The 18,089-nt window shown below is 44.8% G+C and overlaps 3 protein-coding genes across 4 annotated transcripts; 2 read left to right on the top strand and 1 right to left on the bottom strand.

Annotated features, from left to right (window-relative positions):
* Nucleotides 1-6: 6 nt before the first annotated feature.
* Drep4 (DNA fragmentation factor-related protein 4) lies at nucleotides 7-2,678 on the bottom strand. The gene is made up of 3 exons (XM_017250082.3): nucleotides 2,282-2,678; nucleotides 1,830-1,953; nucleotides 7-1,778 (listed from the first exon to the last, which is right to left on the bottom strand). Exons 1-3 carry the CDS (start codon nucleotides 2,519-2,521, stop codon nucleotides 787-789), a joined length of 1,356 nt encoding a protein of 451 aa, XP_017105571.3. The 5' UTR covers nucleotides 2,522-2,678; the 3' UTR covers nucleotides 7-786.
* Nucleotides 2,679-2,765: 87 nt separating this feature from the next.
* Uvrag (UV-resistance associated gene) lies at nucleotides 2,766-5,637 on the top strand. The gene is made up of 5 exons (XM_017250270.3): nucleotides 2,766-3,384; nucleotides 3,443-4,307; nucleotides 4,365-4,687; nucleotides 4,741-5,142; nucleotides 5,216-5,637. The coding sequence occupies exons 1-5, from the start codon at nucleotides 3,017-3,019 to the stop codon at nucleotides 5,328-5,330; spliced, it is 2,073 nt and encodes a 690-aa protein (XP_017105759.2). The 5' UTR covers nucleotides 2,766-3,016; the 3' UTR covers nucleotides 5,331-5,637.
* A 258-nt stretch (nucleotides 5,638-5,895) lies between these two features.
* LOC108131238 (probable phospholipid-transporting ATPase IIB) lies at nucleotides 5,896-17,773 on the top strand. 2 transcript variants are annotated; one of them, XM_017250023.3, is made up of 6 exons: nucleotides 5,896-7,236; nucleotides 13,743-14,580; nucleotides 14,636-15,419; nucleotides 15,477-16,821; nucleotides 16,879-16,952; nucleotides 17,015-17,773. In XM_017250023.3, the coding sequence occupies exons 1-6, from the start codon at nucleotides 6,674-6,676 to the stop codon at nucleotides 17,146-17,148; spliced, it is 3,738 nt and encodes a 1,245-aa protein (XP_017105512.1). In that variant the 5' UTR covers nucleotides 5,896-6,673; the 3' UTR covers nucleotides 17,149-17,773. The 2 variants fall into 2 exon arrangements, with proteins under 2 accessions (XP_017105512.1, XP_017105513.1); XM_017250024.3 differs by lacking the exon at nucleotides 5,896-7,236 and adding an exon at nucleotides 12,715-13,093.
* The last annotated feature ends 316 nt before the right edge of the window (nucleotides 17,774-18,089 follow it).

The raw sequence follows: 18,089 nt of genomic DNA, 5'->3' as shown, positions 1-18,089 counted from the left end.
AAACAATTTCACTATTGACGATTTTACTTTGTATTGTGTCATCATTATTTATTCATTTATAATTATTATTATGTTCGTATGCATACGAACGTCTTTTAAATTTACATCGATTTGACTATTTTTATTTTATATCTATATAAAATATATTTTGTGTTGTATAATTTCGTATGCAGTAAACATTTTTAGTAAATAAAGAGAAATAAAGTCAATACAATTTGTCTTTTGATTTGGAATAGCTTAAGTTTAAGACAAGGAGAGGAAAATGAAACATTTCAGGTTTTTAGTAAATTCTTAGTGGTATTCAGAAGCCAAGAGTAGCAAAACCTTTGTAGCCTGTATGTTTTTCATTTATACTTTTGAAATACGTATATATATTTGGTATATAATCTGTTTCAAACACTTTATATATTGATATTTATATATAACTTTGTATATCTTAGTTTGGACATGCTGATCGATGTAACGCCAACAAAACTTACTCGAACCTCAACTACTAGCGTTACACTCAACGAACATTTAAAGCTAGATTATATCAGTATATTGCATAGCCACATAAATCTAATAGTTTTCTAAGCTTTTTAACATTAAATGCATACAAGTATGTTTAGACACAATATGTATATATGTATAAATACTTTCAACAGTACGTTTTGATAGTTAACTTTGAGATACTTTCGATTTGTACAACTTATCTTTTTAAGAGAAAAATCATCTTTTTCAATTGAGAAAAAAGAAAAATTAATTATAAAAATATTGCTTTTTGTAAACGATTTGTAAACCTTAAATTTAGGACTTCGAATCGCTGGCCTGTAAATCCATAAGTTCCTGTACAATACGATATTCATGGCATTCCGGACACAGCAAACGGCCGTTGGATCTATTTTTTCGAGGTGTCTTTTCGTGGCAGACAATGTGAACTAATCTAAGGTTTTTCAAAGAAAATATTTCAAGAAAGTATTCCAGGACGGATATGTCCACCACGCGCTTGTTGTGCACAGCGCATTTACGATGCGGTTGGGATATAAGTTCCTCCACGCTGGCCACAAGAGCGGGCAGAATGGTGCGGCATAATTCGATCTGGTGGTCCAGGTTCCAGACCTGGAACAAAATCAGATTCTCCCGCGACGCATAGGGGTTGATGCTGTGCTGCAGCGAGCAGCAGTTTCCATTTTCAGAGTAGGATCCTTGACAGTAAAAGTCTCCTAGATCAGTGCACAGTGAAACCGACCACTCGTCGAGGATAGAGTTCTCCTTGGTATACTCCTTAATCACCTGCCTTAGTCGCTTGCTGGGTACACTCACAGCATCCGTTTCTTCCTCCCCCTGTTGATGCTGCTGGAGGAACTCATGCTTCTGCTCGAACTTTCTGTTGAACATCATCGAGAAGTAGTCGCACCCAATCAGCAAATAGCGAAACTGTTCCAACACTGAGTTAATCACTTGCCGAGCCTTGGCATTTTGTCGGTAAAGCGGGTTGCGGGTCAGCTCCTCTTTAGCCTTGTAGTAATAACCACGCACACGTGTCTGGGCTCGCATGGCCATGGCCTCCTCCTTGGAATGGAATCGCTCCTCGCCCCCCTCGAACCATTCCACATGGTCAGCCTTCAGACTCAGATGCGCCTTGGTGTTGTCGAGGACGCGTCGTTGCTTCTGCAGTTCATACTCCGTTATCATGCGCCGGAATTTATCCGGATGCTGCTCAATAAAGTCATAGAAGATGTCTGCCACTTTCAGCAACGGCGACTGCTGACGCATTTTCTCAAATTCAAAGTCCGCATCTAAATAACAACTAAATTAAATATGGTTTTAAAGTAGACTCTTTTGCTAACCTGTTGTTATAACAGTATCCGGGCCAGCTACAATAAACAACGTCTGAGCGGGCAGGCTGTCTAGGTACTCGTCATCAGACACCTCGAAGCCATCGGACGCCAGATACAAGTGCAGTTCTGGCAGCTAAAGGAAGGCAACAAACCAATAAAATTGTCCTTGACATGGTCAGAGGTATCAAGGCCAGAGTGACGGACGGTTCAGTGGCCTTCAGCACTTGCTTTCTAGGAGGGAGACAGGGACCTGGCAGCAACAGGTGTCAGTTTTTCCTGCCAGGATTCATGGGCATGCGCACTGACCTCCGTTAATGGCATTGAAAGAGAACCAAGCAAATGCGGAAGCCACTGCCAGGGACGTGGCCTTGAAACTGCCAGGGCCAAGAGCACTTTGCCCTTGTGTAGGTGGGTGCCCATTCAGGAATTTTCTCACATCCTGGAAAACTTTTCCCACTTACCGGGAACTTGTTGTTAGCCTTTTCTATCAGCATTCCTAAGGAGTTGGCACCGATTCCGTATTTTCTGGTTCGTTCATTATCAGTAACCTTATAGCCTCGCATTGGAGCTGGAGAAGAATCCTTGGACCCGGATGCCTTAACATTCTTATTGGCCTCCTGTGACTTGGTATTGTTATTTTGATTAGCACTACTGCTGCGTGTCGCTGGCGCCATGATCGTCTCTCTAATGTAGTTCAGCATGGTGCTGGCTGACAGCAAACTTTAGGAGACAAAAACCTTGGAGCAAGTTTCCTTTTTCGCGGACCGAAGGAAAAAGCAAAATAAATGGAGCGGCCAGTGTTGGCGAAATCCATACGAGATTGGGACGATAGACAGCACTATAAAATGTATCGATAACTGAAAGACTCTATGGAGCTGTCATGTTAGCTTTATTTTAATTTCTTCATTTAATTTAATGTCATATTATTTAAAGATTTTCAGTAACCTGTTATTTTTTAGAACTTTATTGTTTTTATTATTTTTACTATTATAATTTATTAGCTTAAATGATTTTTATTCAACTAACCTTAAACGTTTACCAACACACTTTCCTCATTTGGAAACAGCTGTTAGCCCTATAGTTTTTTTTTGATAAAAAGCTATTGCGGAAAAACTACAACAAACCGTATTTTATTGTAAAATGTTGAGGCCTTCGGGCACCGCGTAATCTAAACGCCTACGGAACAACGCCGCGCAATGAATCTGCGGCCGCGATGCCGAAAATGGCTGCCACTGGCCACCCAACAGCTCCGCCTGCGAAACCTGGCGCGAATTCAGGGATTTAACATTGTGTCCCGGCAGCAGGAAGATGAGCAGTTGGAGCCTGAAGATGTGATGCTTTATTACACCCTGCACTCGGATCAGACCAGTGAGCCTTTTTACACGAGCGAGAAGCTTCCGCTGCGTCACCAGCAACAAAAGTGGGCGGAGATCTGTACGGATGACGACGCCTGGCGGAAGTCCAATGCGCAGTGTGTCTGTGTAAAAGTTTGGAAACACTTTCCGGCTGCCAGGCGGGAGGGCCAACCATGTGAGACTGACGATAGGAGTAATGATATGTGCGGGTAAGTAAATGCAACAAAAGGTCTCTCAACATCCAATTAATCTGTGTACGCTTTTCAGAAAATCACAGCTAACGCCCAGCAAGCTGCCCCGTCCCCCAGAACTGCACTTTAGCTGGGGCGTCTATTTCTCCGGCCTCATACCATTGGCACCTATCACCCTGGCCCAATGCGGTGAAAACTGCTTGGTTTTTCAACTAAACGGCGAGCTGTTTGCATCACCGTTGCAGATAAGTGAACAAGGACTGCAGGCGCAGCTGCATTTGCACTACCAAAGCTATACAGCGGAGGAGGAACGGGAAGCGCCAAAGGACGTAGGCATCAATTCGCCTGCTGTAAGCCGAAGTTCCAGTCCTGTGCTTCGAATGAGCACCATGCGGTATGCCCAACTGAAGTGCCACCATCAGGAGATCCGCCGTAGCTACAATTTAGACAAGGTGCTCCAACTGCAACACCTTCAGAGGTTGCACCAGCAAAGACAAAAGCAGATGGCCGTAGTAACTAGGGAGATCGCCCGTCTCAGTGTCCAGTGTGTGACTAAAAATGAGCTGCGGCTGAAGCCCCGCACCACATCTATGTCTGGGGACCACGCCACCAACCACCATTCCATGGGCCGCACCCTGAGTGTGCTGTTAGCCGAGCAGCAACTGATTGCCCCCCTCACTCTCTACAACGCCCAGCACCTCACCCGGAGAATTGAAACTCTTCGGAGCCAGCAACGACTTCTCCAGGCAGAGCGTGAGACCTTTCGACAAAGGAACGAGCGAGCCCGTCAACGTTTGGAAGACCTCCGTGAGCAGCGCGAGGCGGTTCAGCAACAACTGCATAGTCAGAGGTATAGGCTGGAGCAAGAGCGGCTGGAACTGCGCACCCTAGCGCCCCAGCATATAGCGCAACGCGATCTACGACGTCAGATTATAAGACAGGTGAGAAACCGCCCGGAAGGGATTTTAGAATTAATAATCCTAAACCGCATTTTACAGGTGGAGAGGCGCATGTCCACACTGGTGTTGGAGCTTCAGGAGATCTACAACGTGCAAAGCGAGGGAGGACAGCATTTTAGTATCTGCGGGATCGCCTTCCCCCACATGGAGCAGTACACGAGTGAGTCCCGCCAGGCCAGCAACGCCCAGTTGCTGGAGAACGTTTCGCCGCTGGCGGTGAGCGCGGCCTTGGGCTACGTGGCTCATCTGGTCCAGATGCTGGCCATTATAATGGATCGGCCTCTGAGAAATCGGATCTTGTACGAACCTTCCCGAGCTCGCATTGTTGACGACATCAAGGATTTAACCTACACCACAAGGGAGTAAGTGACACAGAAATGAGTCTGCAGCATATAGTATTTTTGTATATTTTTAGATTTCCCCTGTATACGCGTTCCATTCTGCCGTCTCAGCAGACAAAGTATGCCATCTACCTTCTCCGGCAGAACGTTTGCCAGTTGTGTTTCGATATTACTGGCCAGTGCGACCTGCGCAACACCTTTGGGAATCTACTAGAGCTCTTCAACACCCTTCGGTACATCGAACGCACGCAGCGAGACGAAAACGATGAGATGGATGGAAGGCGATCCGGAAATGCAGCTCGCCTGGCGAACGGCCTGACGGCGCCGCATCTATCCCAGTCGCATTCCTCGGTCGATATGAACCACGTGCCACTTCCGACCAGCGCCAATGCGGCCAAGGATGCTCTACTCCAGCAGTTACTGCCCCCGGGTGTGAGTCAGGCTCTGGCCATCGAAGGTTATGCGTCAACACAGCGGTGAGCAATCTTCTAGATACTTCTAGTTCATTTCTAGAGGAAAAATCATTTATTGATTTCCCATTAATTGCAGCATTTGCCGTTCGGTGGGCTCTTACTCGGATGGCGAGGATGACTTTCGGCAACGGATGGAGCACAGCTTCTCCAACTCGGACTCCAACATAACTCTGCAAACGGAACGCAGCTGAGCATCTGAATCACTCCAGAAACAGCCACATATAGTTGTTGATAAATGCCTGTTGGGCATTGATTGATTTTGGTCTGGCAGTCCAATCCTAGGGCACGTATTAGTGGAAATCCGTTTGTTTATTTTTTAAATTTAAATTATCAAAGTCAACAGCAGTGCAGGTGTCCGTGCAACTGCTTTGCGAAGCAGATCGCGGGCCACAGCCTGCATGTTATATTTAGTTGTTTAAGATCTCTGTGTAAATTCCCGTTTATTGTTTGTTTGCTAATGTAAGCTACGAATAAACATTTAATATTTTATACACACCAGCTGCTTAAAGTAATTCAGTCATTAACAGCTAATAGTTTGTTGGTTCTACGAATGTAATAAAAGGTAACCTAACACTTGAAGTAATTCAAATAAAAAAATATTCTTTTCCTTTCAAATCATTTATTAATTTTAATTAATTTCTTGCAGTGTAAAGAGAGCCCGCTTCAGGGTTGAGTAACGTGTTTATTTTAGTGTTGAAGGCGCCAATGCAAAAACAGCTGGTTTAATGTTTGGCCAAAATCATCCGCTGCCAACTTGGACGTTTTAACACAAAACCGAGTGCAGTTTAAATAAAAACAAGCCAATGGACTTGAAATAAAGTTGGAAATGTGAAAAATAAAACTCAATCTGCTGGAAAATAAAGAAAAGCGGATGTCTAGCCAATAGCGGAAGAGAAATTTCCCGTCTATATGCGTGTGCCTCCAAATGCACGAGTGTGTGTGCCAGCGGCCCGGGCCTTGGCCTTTTATTTATATTTTTATTTGAGTCAATTTAACGCCGAGCAATAGTCATTCGGGTAGTTTGAATTTATGGTGACGAATAGAAGTGGTCGGCAACCGTTCCCGCTGATAACAGTGCTCATAATTGGAATTCCGCTCCGGGGAGCGCCCCAGGCGAACTGATTTACGGTTATACATGTTTACCTCCCAAACAAAAGGCGCAGGTGTGATAAGGTGCTGCCGACTTCCCCCAACTTTCCACACTTGTGCATTTTTTGTGATTCCGCCGCGTGGCAAGGCGTCTAAAGGCTGAAACAGACCAGCATTTATGTAAATACGTGTGTATTTTGTAAGAAAAACGTAATCATTTATTTATAGACTGCGAGACAATCAGCGTTTAAGGTGGTGCAACTAAAATATAAATAGTTTATTGCATTTATAATCGAGTGCTTAGTTTATCAAGTTCACGTTCCGAAAAGCCTAACAAATTGAGGCAGTCGCGCCAAGCTCCAGAACCAAACACCTGTGCAAACTCTCTTACTCTCTTCAGGATTAAGCTGCTCACGCCGCTCTCTCTCTCTCTTTCGCTCTTAAAATGGCCGACAATGTACCGCTACGAGATTTCGACGAAGAGAGCGATACCGACTCTGAAACGGAATTACTCATACGCAGAGAGGTCCCCACCGGCAGCGGCAACAACAACAACACTGACAGAAACGGGAGACGCAAAAACTCGACGGGCTACAGCGGGGCCGACTTTCTGGGCAATCTCTTTGGCTCGAACAGTGTCGGGTCTGCCGCCGGCCAGATACGTTATAGAAATGAACGAAGTCGCGAGCGCGCCAAGCACAGCAACAGCTACAACAGCGTTTCGAAACTGGCGCAATTAACGCACACGTCAGCGGGCGTCGCGGGGGTGGGGACGACAACGGGAGCGAGTGATGGTGGTGGCGGTGGGGGGAGTGGCAGCGGAGGCAGCGCCAATGATGGCACTGGTGCAGCAACATCGTCATCGGGTGCCGGTGATCTGGGCAATGGCGGCACCCACAGCACCGTCGTGGATCCGGAGAATGGCTCCTCCACGGTCTTCTACCAGCACAATCGCCGGAAGAGCAAGAGTCGCAGCCTCGGCAACGTTTGCAAACTCTGTCTCTGCAGGTGAGTTTTTCTTTTCGGGTCAACGTTGCGTATGCGCAATATTTTCATAGCTCGATTGCAGCAGCTGCTCAGTAAATAGGGAGTGTTGTTTTAAATATTTAATTGTTAAATGCATAAATCAACAACAATTCCTTGCCAATTTTTGATTATTTTTTATTTTGTAATTTAACCAAAAAATCTGTGTATTTTGAGTCTTCTAAAAATAGTGTTTCGCTTTTGAATATAAAATATGTATTTGCCACAGAAATCTCGCAAGAATGCTGATCGTTTAGCCAAAATTTTATAACTTTCGCAACTGCACGGATTCATCAACAACAAGTTGTTGATGCCACATGCCATTGTTTATTATTTATTTTATATCGAACACACATATATCGTATATATTTTTAATGGAGAATACTGTTCCATACTGAGCTCTTACAAAACACATTTATTTCCAAGGAAATGGTTCTGTGTTTTGAAAAGGCCGCGTGGAGATCTGGTCATGACATATGGGTACATATATACTTGGCTATACAATGGATGCAGCTGTGTGTAGTACATATACGAAGCGATTCCGAGATATATTTTTAATTTCGCTAATTAGAGAGGGAAACAGAAAGAGAACTTTTGAGAGAAAGGCCGGCATGTCTGGAGGAAATAAAATAGAAAACAAAAACAATTTCTGTTTCTGTTTCTGGTTCTGAGGAGAACTGCAAATCGATAAACGTGACGGGTCCCGCAGACTTGCTCCAGAAATATAAACCAAAACAAGGCTATAAATAGTGGCCCAAGTCGGGTGACAAAGTAAACAGGAGAATGTGCCACTCACACCCAGTAATTGTTGCAAACTTACATACCCCTGCCACATCCTCGGTGTTTGGAATCGATGTACGCCGTGCGACTTGAAACCCGACTCGTGGGCGAAGCGAAAAAAGCTCAAGAAGTCACCAAAAAACCAGTTCCAGACTCGCGGCTTAGATAAACGAATTCATTGTTGTTTTCAAGGTAAGGTTTCTAAAAAAACACACAAACGAGTTTAGGGTTTTGGGTTGAAAATTGAAAGTTTCGCTTCTGCCCGGCTACCTACCTGGTGGTGGCTTATCAGAATCGGGTCGATTTCATCCAATAACCGGAAGAGTACCTTTACTTTTAGTGCAAAATCAGTTTCCGAGGAACCTCTTATCTAAGTAGAACGGGTATATACGGGAGAACGGTTTCAATTAGGGTCGCTGGTTAACAGAATTATAGATAGCAGCTCTATATGGGTCATGCAGTAACCAGAAACAAGAAATCATAAAGCCCTTATAAGGAAAACTAATGAATTAAATGATATTATCTACAGATATAGAAGTATAGATAGGAGATAGGACCACATAGTATCCAGAAATCATAAAGCCCTTTTAAGGTTCTAAACTAATGAATTAAATTATATTATCCTATCTATATAGAAGTAAAGATAGGAGATAGGACCACATAGTATTCTATATGTGATATATGATGATATAGAAGTATAGATAGGACGTAGGACCATATAACAATTATAAATAGTAAAGATCTTTTAAAAAAGTTACTATATAATATCTTAGATACTATATTGTACGATTTTATATAGTATTATATGGTATATAGGACCAGGCTTTACTATTTATGGATACTACAGGATACTAGTATAGTATCCACAAATAGTAAAGCCCTTTTGAGGAAAATATATCTTAAGTGATATCATCAAGAGATACTATATTGTACGGTTTTATATGATAATACAGAAGTATAGATAGAAGATGGTACCATAGTATAGATAGGAGTGGTAACTTATGATTATTATACTGATGCTCTCTCATTTCAATTACTAAATTAGGTTTTAAAGCCAATGCCATTAAACCAATGCCATCTCTTGGCTTACAAGTGCCCCTTGACACTTTAGAGGCCCACTCTTATCGCCCACTGGCCACAAGCGAGGCCTGATGATGCCTCGGCTCTTGAAGGTTTCTGTTATCCAGCTTGGGTTAACTTTGTTTGGGGGTTTTGTTTCGTTTTCGGCTCTCAACTCCAATTGCCGTTCCGCTGGTTATGTGAACCTCAAAGATTTCGACAGCCCGATTAGAATTGCAAAGTGAGGAGGTACGCTCCGCAAATGTGTTGCCACAGTGGCCAGTGGCGTGGAACCATCAGAGCGTTTATATTTCCCTGTTACCCCGCCCCCTCCCTCGCACTAATCGATCCAAGTGTGGCTTTATTGTTTGCTATTTTAAGATTAAAAAAATTAAATTAAAAAAAACTCCCATTAGGGGGAACTTAAGCCACTGATAAGGATGGAGGCCACATATCGCAACATTTCTTCTTCGGAAATCTGCTCCCCCCCTGAACGGAAATCACTCAGAAGCTAATTGGAATTGCATTAAATACCCATGCTTTCCCATGCTTTTTTTTTCACCCCAACCGCATGCAAATTAGACCACCACGCCCACCACTGGCCTGCCCACCGGCCTGCCCCCCGCAACTGTCAATGGCAACGCCTAATGTTATTATTTTCTAGTCGCCGTTAGCTGGTTGTCTGGTTGGTAAGCGAATGCAAATGGTTTGGGAAAATGGAAGAAAACTGGCGCTGAAAAGCGACAACGATTGTCGCCCGCAACTCGGCCTGGCTTTGTGTTTCTCGGCCAGAGCCACCCACCCACCAGCCATGTGGGTTAATAACCAAAAGCCAGAAGGCACCTCAAGTCGCTACCCAGAAAAGGGTATATCCGACTCGTGTAAGCAGGTTTACATAACCATCCATTATTGAAACCATTTTTGATTAGTTTCTACTTGCTTTTGGAACTATTAACCTCCTAGCTACATATTTAAAAAGATCTAAAGCCTATCCCAACATTTGGTTGGTAAAACACCTCGGTTTTGGTTCAAAAACCCCATACTTTCCATTAGTAAGCTTCTGGTGAGTGGCTCAGAACTGTCGGAAGAGTCTGAAGAAGTGTGTTAGACGTGGGAGGGGGTTCTACATAAATGGGAGTGCGGTGAGCCACCGCCACCGCCACCAGGTGGTGCATAAATTACACAAATCATTCACTCAGTTGTTCAATTTCTTATTCAGACCAACTTTTCTCGGTGGGAAAGGGTTTCTCTTGGCCATATTTTGAGCTCTTTATAGGGGAAATAGGGACTAGTCAGTATGACAAAGATTAGATGATGGAAAATATCGTTTTTAGAAGCTTAAACTTTAACTTAGTTAAGAGTTAAGAGTATTTCTAATTCTCTACTGGTTGTAGACAGATAGAAAAATCATGGATATTTTGCCGAATTTAATCCCAAATGGAAATGATTTGTGCTTAAGTGGGGATTTTCTTCAAGTGTCAAACCACTTATTCTTTTCAATCCTAAATTCTCGACCGAATCCCGACCATTCTTAGATAATTTTTTAATCCCAAAACCTCTTTATTAAATTTCGATTATTCTTAAAAATGTTGTTCCCAAAACTTCTTAGTTTAGTTCCTAAAATTCTTCAAAAGTGTCTCCCAAATACGATTTTATTTAGATTTGTGTAGAAATTAGGCTTATTTTATGACTTTTATACCGAAACGTGATTAATCAGACCATTTAATCCCAAATCATACTTGAAAATTTCAAGACACAAGAACACCAAAATCATGAAAAATATTCTTGATTTTTTCGTTTTAAATTTTTATTTGTGTACTGACTGGAAATCTATCTCTGGTTTCCTGGAAGGTTAATGGATTATTTATCAATTACATCGGCACTCGACTAGTCCTTGCTAAGCCTAAAGGCTTTGGTTTCATTTACGTCAACACTGGAAATAAATCTCTTTTTTAATTAAAGATAATTGTTTGCTGCAAGTCCCCTGGAGTTTGTTGAGAGATTATCCTTTTTTTTAAAGGAAACTCAAAGGTTTTCTTTTCAAAGTTAGCCATGAGTTCCATTTGACATAACAAGAAGGGAAAGCTAACTTCTTCATAAGGTAACTTCTTATAAAACACGAAAGTAGGGTAATTGCCGATAGTTCAGGTTCCGATTTGGCAGCTATAGGATATATTCCCCTACCTACTCCACAGTTAGTCTTCCTCGATTCCCATCCGATTCTCATGAATGTTGGTATGTATTATTGTATTATTTTGCCAAAAGTAGAATCTATACAAATTCCGAAGTTATGGCTTTTCCGATCTATCAGTTATATGCCAGCTATAAGATATAGTCGGATATAGTAAATTGAAGTTCAAGGGCCGAACTGCCTACTGATAGGATTTAATTCCTACTCACAGACTATCAGAATATCATCTCAGACTTTAATACCCATTGAAGTATCAATAAAACAAAAGCTAGAACAAGTTCTAAAGACCTTTCGAAATTGTTCAGAAAATCGTCTACAAGTGACAGCTGTTTTGCTAGAATTTTTACTCTGAAATACGAAAAAACAATAGTTGCTTCGGTGGGGTGGGGTCTGGGCCATCAAAACTGCTGAGGTGTACGAATCACTTAGAAATTTCCAGTTAATTACTCAGGGCAAGACGAATTGCGGCAATTATATTTTATACTCCCTGCCACTGTCACCGAGTGCATTTCAATTTCCCTAGAATTCCATCCATATTGGAGAAACGATTCAGGAAGGAAAAAATACATAAAGTTACGAAAATGGTGCATTTTTATGGAAATAGCATGACACACTTGTGGATTAAGGGGAAGTCCCTAGGAGTAGACATTGCAGGCAGGTATCGGCGGCTTTGAAGAGAAAACGCTTTTAAAATTGAGCCAATTTTCGGCATTTTTGTCTGAATTCTTTGGACATGTCGTTGAACTTTCGCTGGGGCACTTTTGGCAACTTTTTCCTATGAGATCATGACACGAAATCGTCGGGCGAATGTGTGCGTTATATTGACAAAACTTTGGGGCGAGCCGTAATCGCACACGCCCGGACACGGCGGCAAGCGGCCAAATAGAATGGCCATAATAAAAGGCCAGGAGAAGAACAAAAACGAGTTTCTTTCGTAGACATGGAAGAGTTCCGGAGAGCAGGGGCTTGGAGCTAAACAAATAATAAGAGGAGCAGCGCAACAGAGATGAGGTGGCCGCGCACATTTTGCTGATCTAAGCAGCTGAAGCGTAGACGCCCGTCAAGAGCTTATTTAATTAACGTCTGAGTGCTAACGAAAGCGTCGACAAGCAGCTCGCTCAGCAGTTACGGCGGGTCATAAATTTCCATAGGCCCTCTGTGAGATTTGAATAAACCGCGCATGAAGGCGTTGCCACATGAATGTTAAACCAGATATGGCGGCTCGGTTACCAGGGTTGCACTACCTTATTGATTTCTCTTTTTGTGTTAATTGGTTATAGGTTTTAGGGGGTTTTTAAGGATCTTAGCTTTTAGGAGGAGCTTTTTAGATACTACTGATAAGAATATTTTTCCACTTGGTCTCTTTTAACCTCAACAATAGCCCTTTAAAGTTTGGGGGAAAATCAAAATGACCATCTGGCAACGCTGGCCTTTTCATCCAAACGTCAGGGTTGTTATTCCGCAGACGACGCAATTTTTCACACGGATTTTGTTTTGTGCAAAAGAATTTGAAAGAAATTAGACATCTTTTGGAGCGCGGGGAGTGTATGTGTGTGTCTCTGCATTGCGTGTGCCATGAGCCGCGCCTGTGATTATGTGAAACGGAAGCCAGAAAGCATCTAATCGAGACAATCGCAGGACTGCTGCCAAGAACAAAGGCACTTGACTTGTATTATCGGATCGAAAGTATATATTGAAGTTCGAATAACCAGCCATGGAGGATGCTACATCCCAGAACTCGGCTGCCACACCAATGACGCGAGAGAATATACCTCTGTTGAATCGCCAGCGCAGTCGCTGGTATCTTTTCAGGTGAATCATCCATCTCTGGAAGCCCCCCCATGACTCCCCCACTTGCCTGTTCCAGTTACGGTGGATTTTCTCCCGAGGTCTTATCGTCGCTCTGCAGTGATTTACAAATATTTATTCATAAATATGTACCATGCCAGCCCTATAGATAAGGGGTCTTGAGTCCAGCTTGAGTCCCTCACCCACACATACAAACACATTCCGTTATTCTCCTCCTTAGGGGGGGTTTCACTTTTGTTTATCTTTCGAGTTATTATCGATTTTCCCACCAAGGTCGCTCCTTTGCATATTTTTATGGACCTGTCGTTGTGTTTTGAAATTATAATTGGCGAGAATTATTCAAGAGGGGTAATGGGTGGCCAAATAGGGGGTCTCCATATCGATTCTACCTTTAAGGATTGGCGTTAACATGCCAGTTCCCACATAAAACCCATATCTTTTGAATAAGTTTCGATTTTTTGACAAAATTCGTTGTGAAATTTTTCAAAATAATCCAGTTCTATTGATGAACCGTTCCATGAATATCCATTGGAGCCAGAAGGGGGTTTTGTGGTCCACCCGGGAAAGAGACCAGCAGAACAGCAGCAGAGATGCTCCCGATCCACAATCTAGCCGAGAGCTGCCTGGTACTAATCCTTGTCTGTCTTTACAGCTGCTGGCGGAAATGGTTCCGACCGCGAGAACTGCGGGCCCGGACGGTGAACCTGGGACGGGTCAATACGGAGAAGTTCCCGCCGAACGAGATCCGCAACCAGAAGTACAACTTCCTCACCTTCCTGCCGCTGGTGTTGTTCGAGCAGTTCCGCTTCTTCCTCAACCTCTACTTCCTGCTGATGGCGCTGTCGCAATTCATTCCGGACATCCGCATCGGATACCCCTACACGTACTGGGGTCCCCTCGGCTTCGTCCTCATGGTCACCATTTGTCGTGAGGCAGTGGACGACCTGCGTCGCCACCAGCGGGATCACGAGGTCAACTCGCAGAAGTACAAGCGGCTGTCGGCCACCAACGGAAGTGGCTACGAGATGGTGCCCAGCTCCAAGCTGAAGGTCGGCGACGTCATCATCGTCGAGAAGAACGAGCGGGTGCCGGCGGACTTGATCCTCCTGCGCACCAGCGACCGCAGCGGCTCCGTCTTCGTGAGAACCGACCAGCTGGACGGAGAAACGGACTGGAAACCCCGCCTGGCTGTCCCCTACACCCAGAAGCTAAGTCGCGACTCGGAGCTGCACAGCATCGACGCCAGCTTTTATGTGGAGAAGCCGCAGAACGACATACACAGCTTCATTGCCACCTTCTGTATGACGGACGGCAGCGAGGACACCGGGCTCAGCGTGGAGAACACCCTGTGGGCCAACACAGTGGTGGCCGCGGGCACAGCCACTGGCATTGTCATCTACACGGGCTGCGAGACGCGCAGCGTGATGAATAACTCGCAGCCCAGGTCCAAGGTGGGTCTGCTGGACATGGAAATCAACGGATTGACTAAGGTGACTACCCAAAGGACTATCCTCGAGACCCACGCTAACCTTGTGCTCCTTTCAGGTACTCTTCTGCGCCGTACTGGGCCTCTCGCTAGTCATGATGATGCTGAAGGGCTTCAGTGGTCCCTGGTACCGCTACATGTTCCGCTTCGTGCTGCTCTTCTCCTACATCATTCCGATCAGTCTCCGCGTGAACCTGGACATGGGCAAGGCCTTCTACTCCTGGCAAATGCAGAACGATTCCAACATCCAGGGCACCGTGGTGCGATCGACGACCATACCAGAGGAGCTCGGCAGGATATCGTACGTGTTGACGGACAAGACGGGCACTCTGACCCAGAATGAGATGGTCTTCAAAAAGATTCACCTGGGCATAGTGTCCCACGACGCGGACACCTTCCACCACATAGGGCAGATGATACAAAAGCTCTCGGGAAATATTCTGCAACAGCAGCAGCAGCAGGGCAACGTGTCCAGCTCCAGCAGCGGCGGAGAGTCCAACAAACCGATTATGTTTGCCGGCAACAGGATGCGTCGCCCGGAGGGCTGGAGGGAATGGGAGGCAGTGCGAGCTTTGGCCTTGTGCCACAATGTCACACCAGTTAGCGACGACGAGGACAACCGGTCGGTGTCCACGGCCTCGACGGTCACGGGCGGAAACAACTCTCCCACCAAATCTGTGATAAACATCGAGGCCCCCGGCAGCACGGACACGGAGCACCAGTACCAGGCCGCCTCGCCAGATGAGATTGCACTGGTCAAGTGGACGGAGCAGGTGGGCCTGACCCTGATCGCCAGAGATCTCAACTCCATGACGCTTCAGGTGAAGACCCCCAGCGAAGACAGTAAGTGATTTAAATGGGTAACTTGGTTGATATCCTAACTCCTTGGTTCTGTTTCAGATGACATCCTCCTGCATTACCAGATCCTGCAGCTGTTCCCCTTCACCAGCGAGAGCAAGCGCATGGGCATCATCGTGCGCGAGAGCAAGTCGGGCCAGATAACGTTCTACTTGAAGGGAGCCGACGTGGTCATGTCCACCATTGTGCAGTACAACGATTGGCTCAGCGAGGAATCGGGCAACATGGCACGCGAGGGTCTGCGCACACTCGTCGTGGCCAAGAAGGTCCTTACCGAGGAACAGTATTCGGACTTCGAGATGCGCTACAATGCCGCCCGCCTCAGCATAACCGACCGAGTGGCCAAGGTGGCTGCCGTCACCGAATCCCTAGAGCGGGAGATGGAACTGCTGTGCCTCACGGGCGTGGAGGATCGTTTGCAGGAGAACGTGCGACCAACCCTGGAGCTTCTACGGAATGCCGGCGTTCGTGTCTGGATGCTGACGGGCGACAAGCTGGAGACGGCTTGCTGCATTGCCAAGTCCTCGCAGCTGATTGGACGGAATCAGGGTCTACACGTGCTTCGGTCTGTCAAGACGCGTACGGATGCCCACCAGGAGCTGAATAACTTCCGGCGCAAACAGGGTCATGCCCTGGTCATCTCGGGAGAGTCCCTGGAGGTGTGTCTTCAGTTCTACAGACCGGAGTTCCTGGAGCTGGCTACAGCCTCACCGGCCGTGGTGTGCTGCCGCTGCTCGCCCACCCAAAAGGCCCAGGTGGTGGCCCTCATCCAGAAGCATACCGGCAAGCGAACATGCGCCGTGGGCGACGGCGGCAACGACGTCAGCATGATCCAGCAAGCAGATGCCGGCGTGGGAATCGAGGGCCGCGAAGGCCGACAGGCATCTCTGGCCGGCGACTTTAGCATTCCACAGTTCTCGCACATCGCTAAGCTGCTGCTTATCCACGGCCGGCGAAGCTACAAGCGATCGGCGGCCCTCTCGCAGTTCGTCATCCACCGAGGACTGATAATCACCACCCTGCAGGCGGTGTTCTCAGCGGTTTTCTACCTCAGCTCGGTGGCTCTCTACCAGGGTTTCCTCATGGTCGGCTACTCGACGCTGTACACCATGTTCCCCGTCTTCTCGTTGGTACTCGACCAGGACATCACCTCCGAAACAGCGGTCACGTATCCAGAGCTCTACAAGGATCTGTCCAAGGGCCGAAGCTTAAGCTACAAGACCTTCTTTATATGGGTGCTGATCAGCATATACCAGGGCGGGGTCATCATGTATGGAGCGCTGATACTCTTTGTCGACGAGTTCATCCACATTGTGGCCATCAGCTTCTCGGCTCTGATCATGACGGAACTGATCATGGTGGCCCTCACAGTGAGGACTTGGCATAGGTAACAATATGGCACTAACTTTTTAAGAGAGTATTTTATGAATAATATCCCTTTCAGGTTAATGGTGCTGGCCGAGCTCTTCAGTTTGGCCCTCTATCTAATATCACTGGCCGTGCTACACGAGTATTTCGGTGGGTACTTCCTACTACTTCCTTCCTTCTGACTGATTTAATATATTTAACCTATTTTATAGACTGGGAGTTTATCTGGTCTTACGACTTTCTATGGAAGGTCTCCCTCATCACGCTGGTCTCCTGTCTACCCTTGTACATAATCAAGTTCTTGCGCAAGAAATGTTCGCCGCCATCCTACTTGAAGCTCTCATAGATCCGTTGATGGCCTGGCGTTGAATATTTTCCAATGGATTCCTTCTACGATTTTCGTTTGTGCGTTTCGTTCACAATTTAAACCCACTATTATTATTTATTATGTGCTACGTTGTTTTTTCTCATCGTCTGTCGTCTCGTTTTGCCAACAACCGCACCAACCCAAAATATTCGTGATATCAGGTTAAACTACTCCCCCTACCCCCGGACACACCACTGTCGCTTGATGATGCTTTTTGTTTAATTTGTAAAGTTACACAATACACTGTGCAAGAGACAAAGTGATTCGATTATCGTAATATATAGAAAACCACACACAGAACCGATTCTAAGTTGTAAACGTGAGGCGTAAATAAATGTTTATTGTATTTCAATTTTGTATACCTGAGTGTATTTGATTAATAATTAAGTCCAACCGAAAACCAAATTATGTTACTAATTATTTAATGTTAAAATAAATTAATAATATTTGTAACTATGACTAAAACTGAAATCAATTACGATGGTATGAAGAGAATTGTAAAACGACAAATAGATTTTTTATTAAGGTTTAGAATTGGATTGTGAAATAATGACTTACAAATAAATGAATATATATATATCTACAGAAACTAATTAAATAAAAAGTCTTTTAATTATCTTTTACCTTTAATTACCTGCAATGAATAGTCAGATTTGTTTTATTGTACGTTTTTATTTACCATTTTGCTTGACATTTTACTTTGGTTTATTACTAATTCACAATTCTTTGCTTGAAATACATAATAATTTGTTAATAATATTATATATTATATTATGCATGCACGCACATGTACAAACATGCATTCGCACGTAAGCTAATAAATTTGTATTTATTATATTCTTCGATTTCTGGTTTTTGGTAATATAATAGTTTAGCTTTTGCTAGGCTTCTGTTAAAATGCTTGCCATTTTTTGCTCTTA

This window comes from Drosophila bipectinata, chromosome 2L (assembly GCF_030179905.1).
Source record: "Drosophila bipectinata strain 14024-0381.07 chromosome 2L, DbipHiC1v2, whole genome shotgun sequence".
In the NCBI taxonomy this organism is placed as follows: Eukaryota; Metazoa; Arthropoda; class Insecta; order Diptera; family Drosophilidae; genus Drosophila; species Drosophila bipectinata.
The sequence above is the reverse complement of the archived record's forward strand: the minus strand, read 5'-3'. Positions and strand labels throughout refer to the sequence as shown.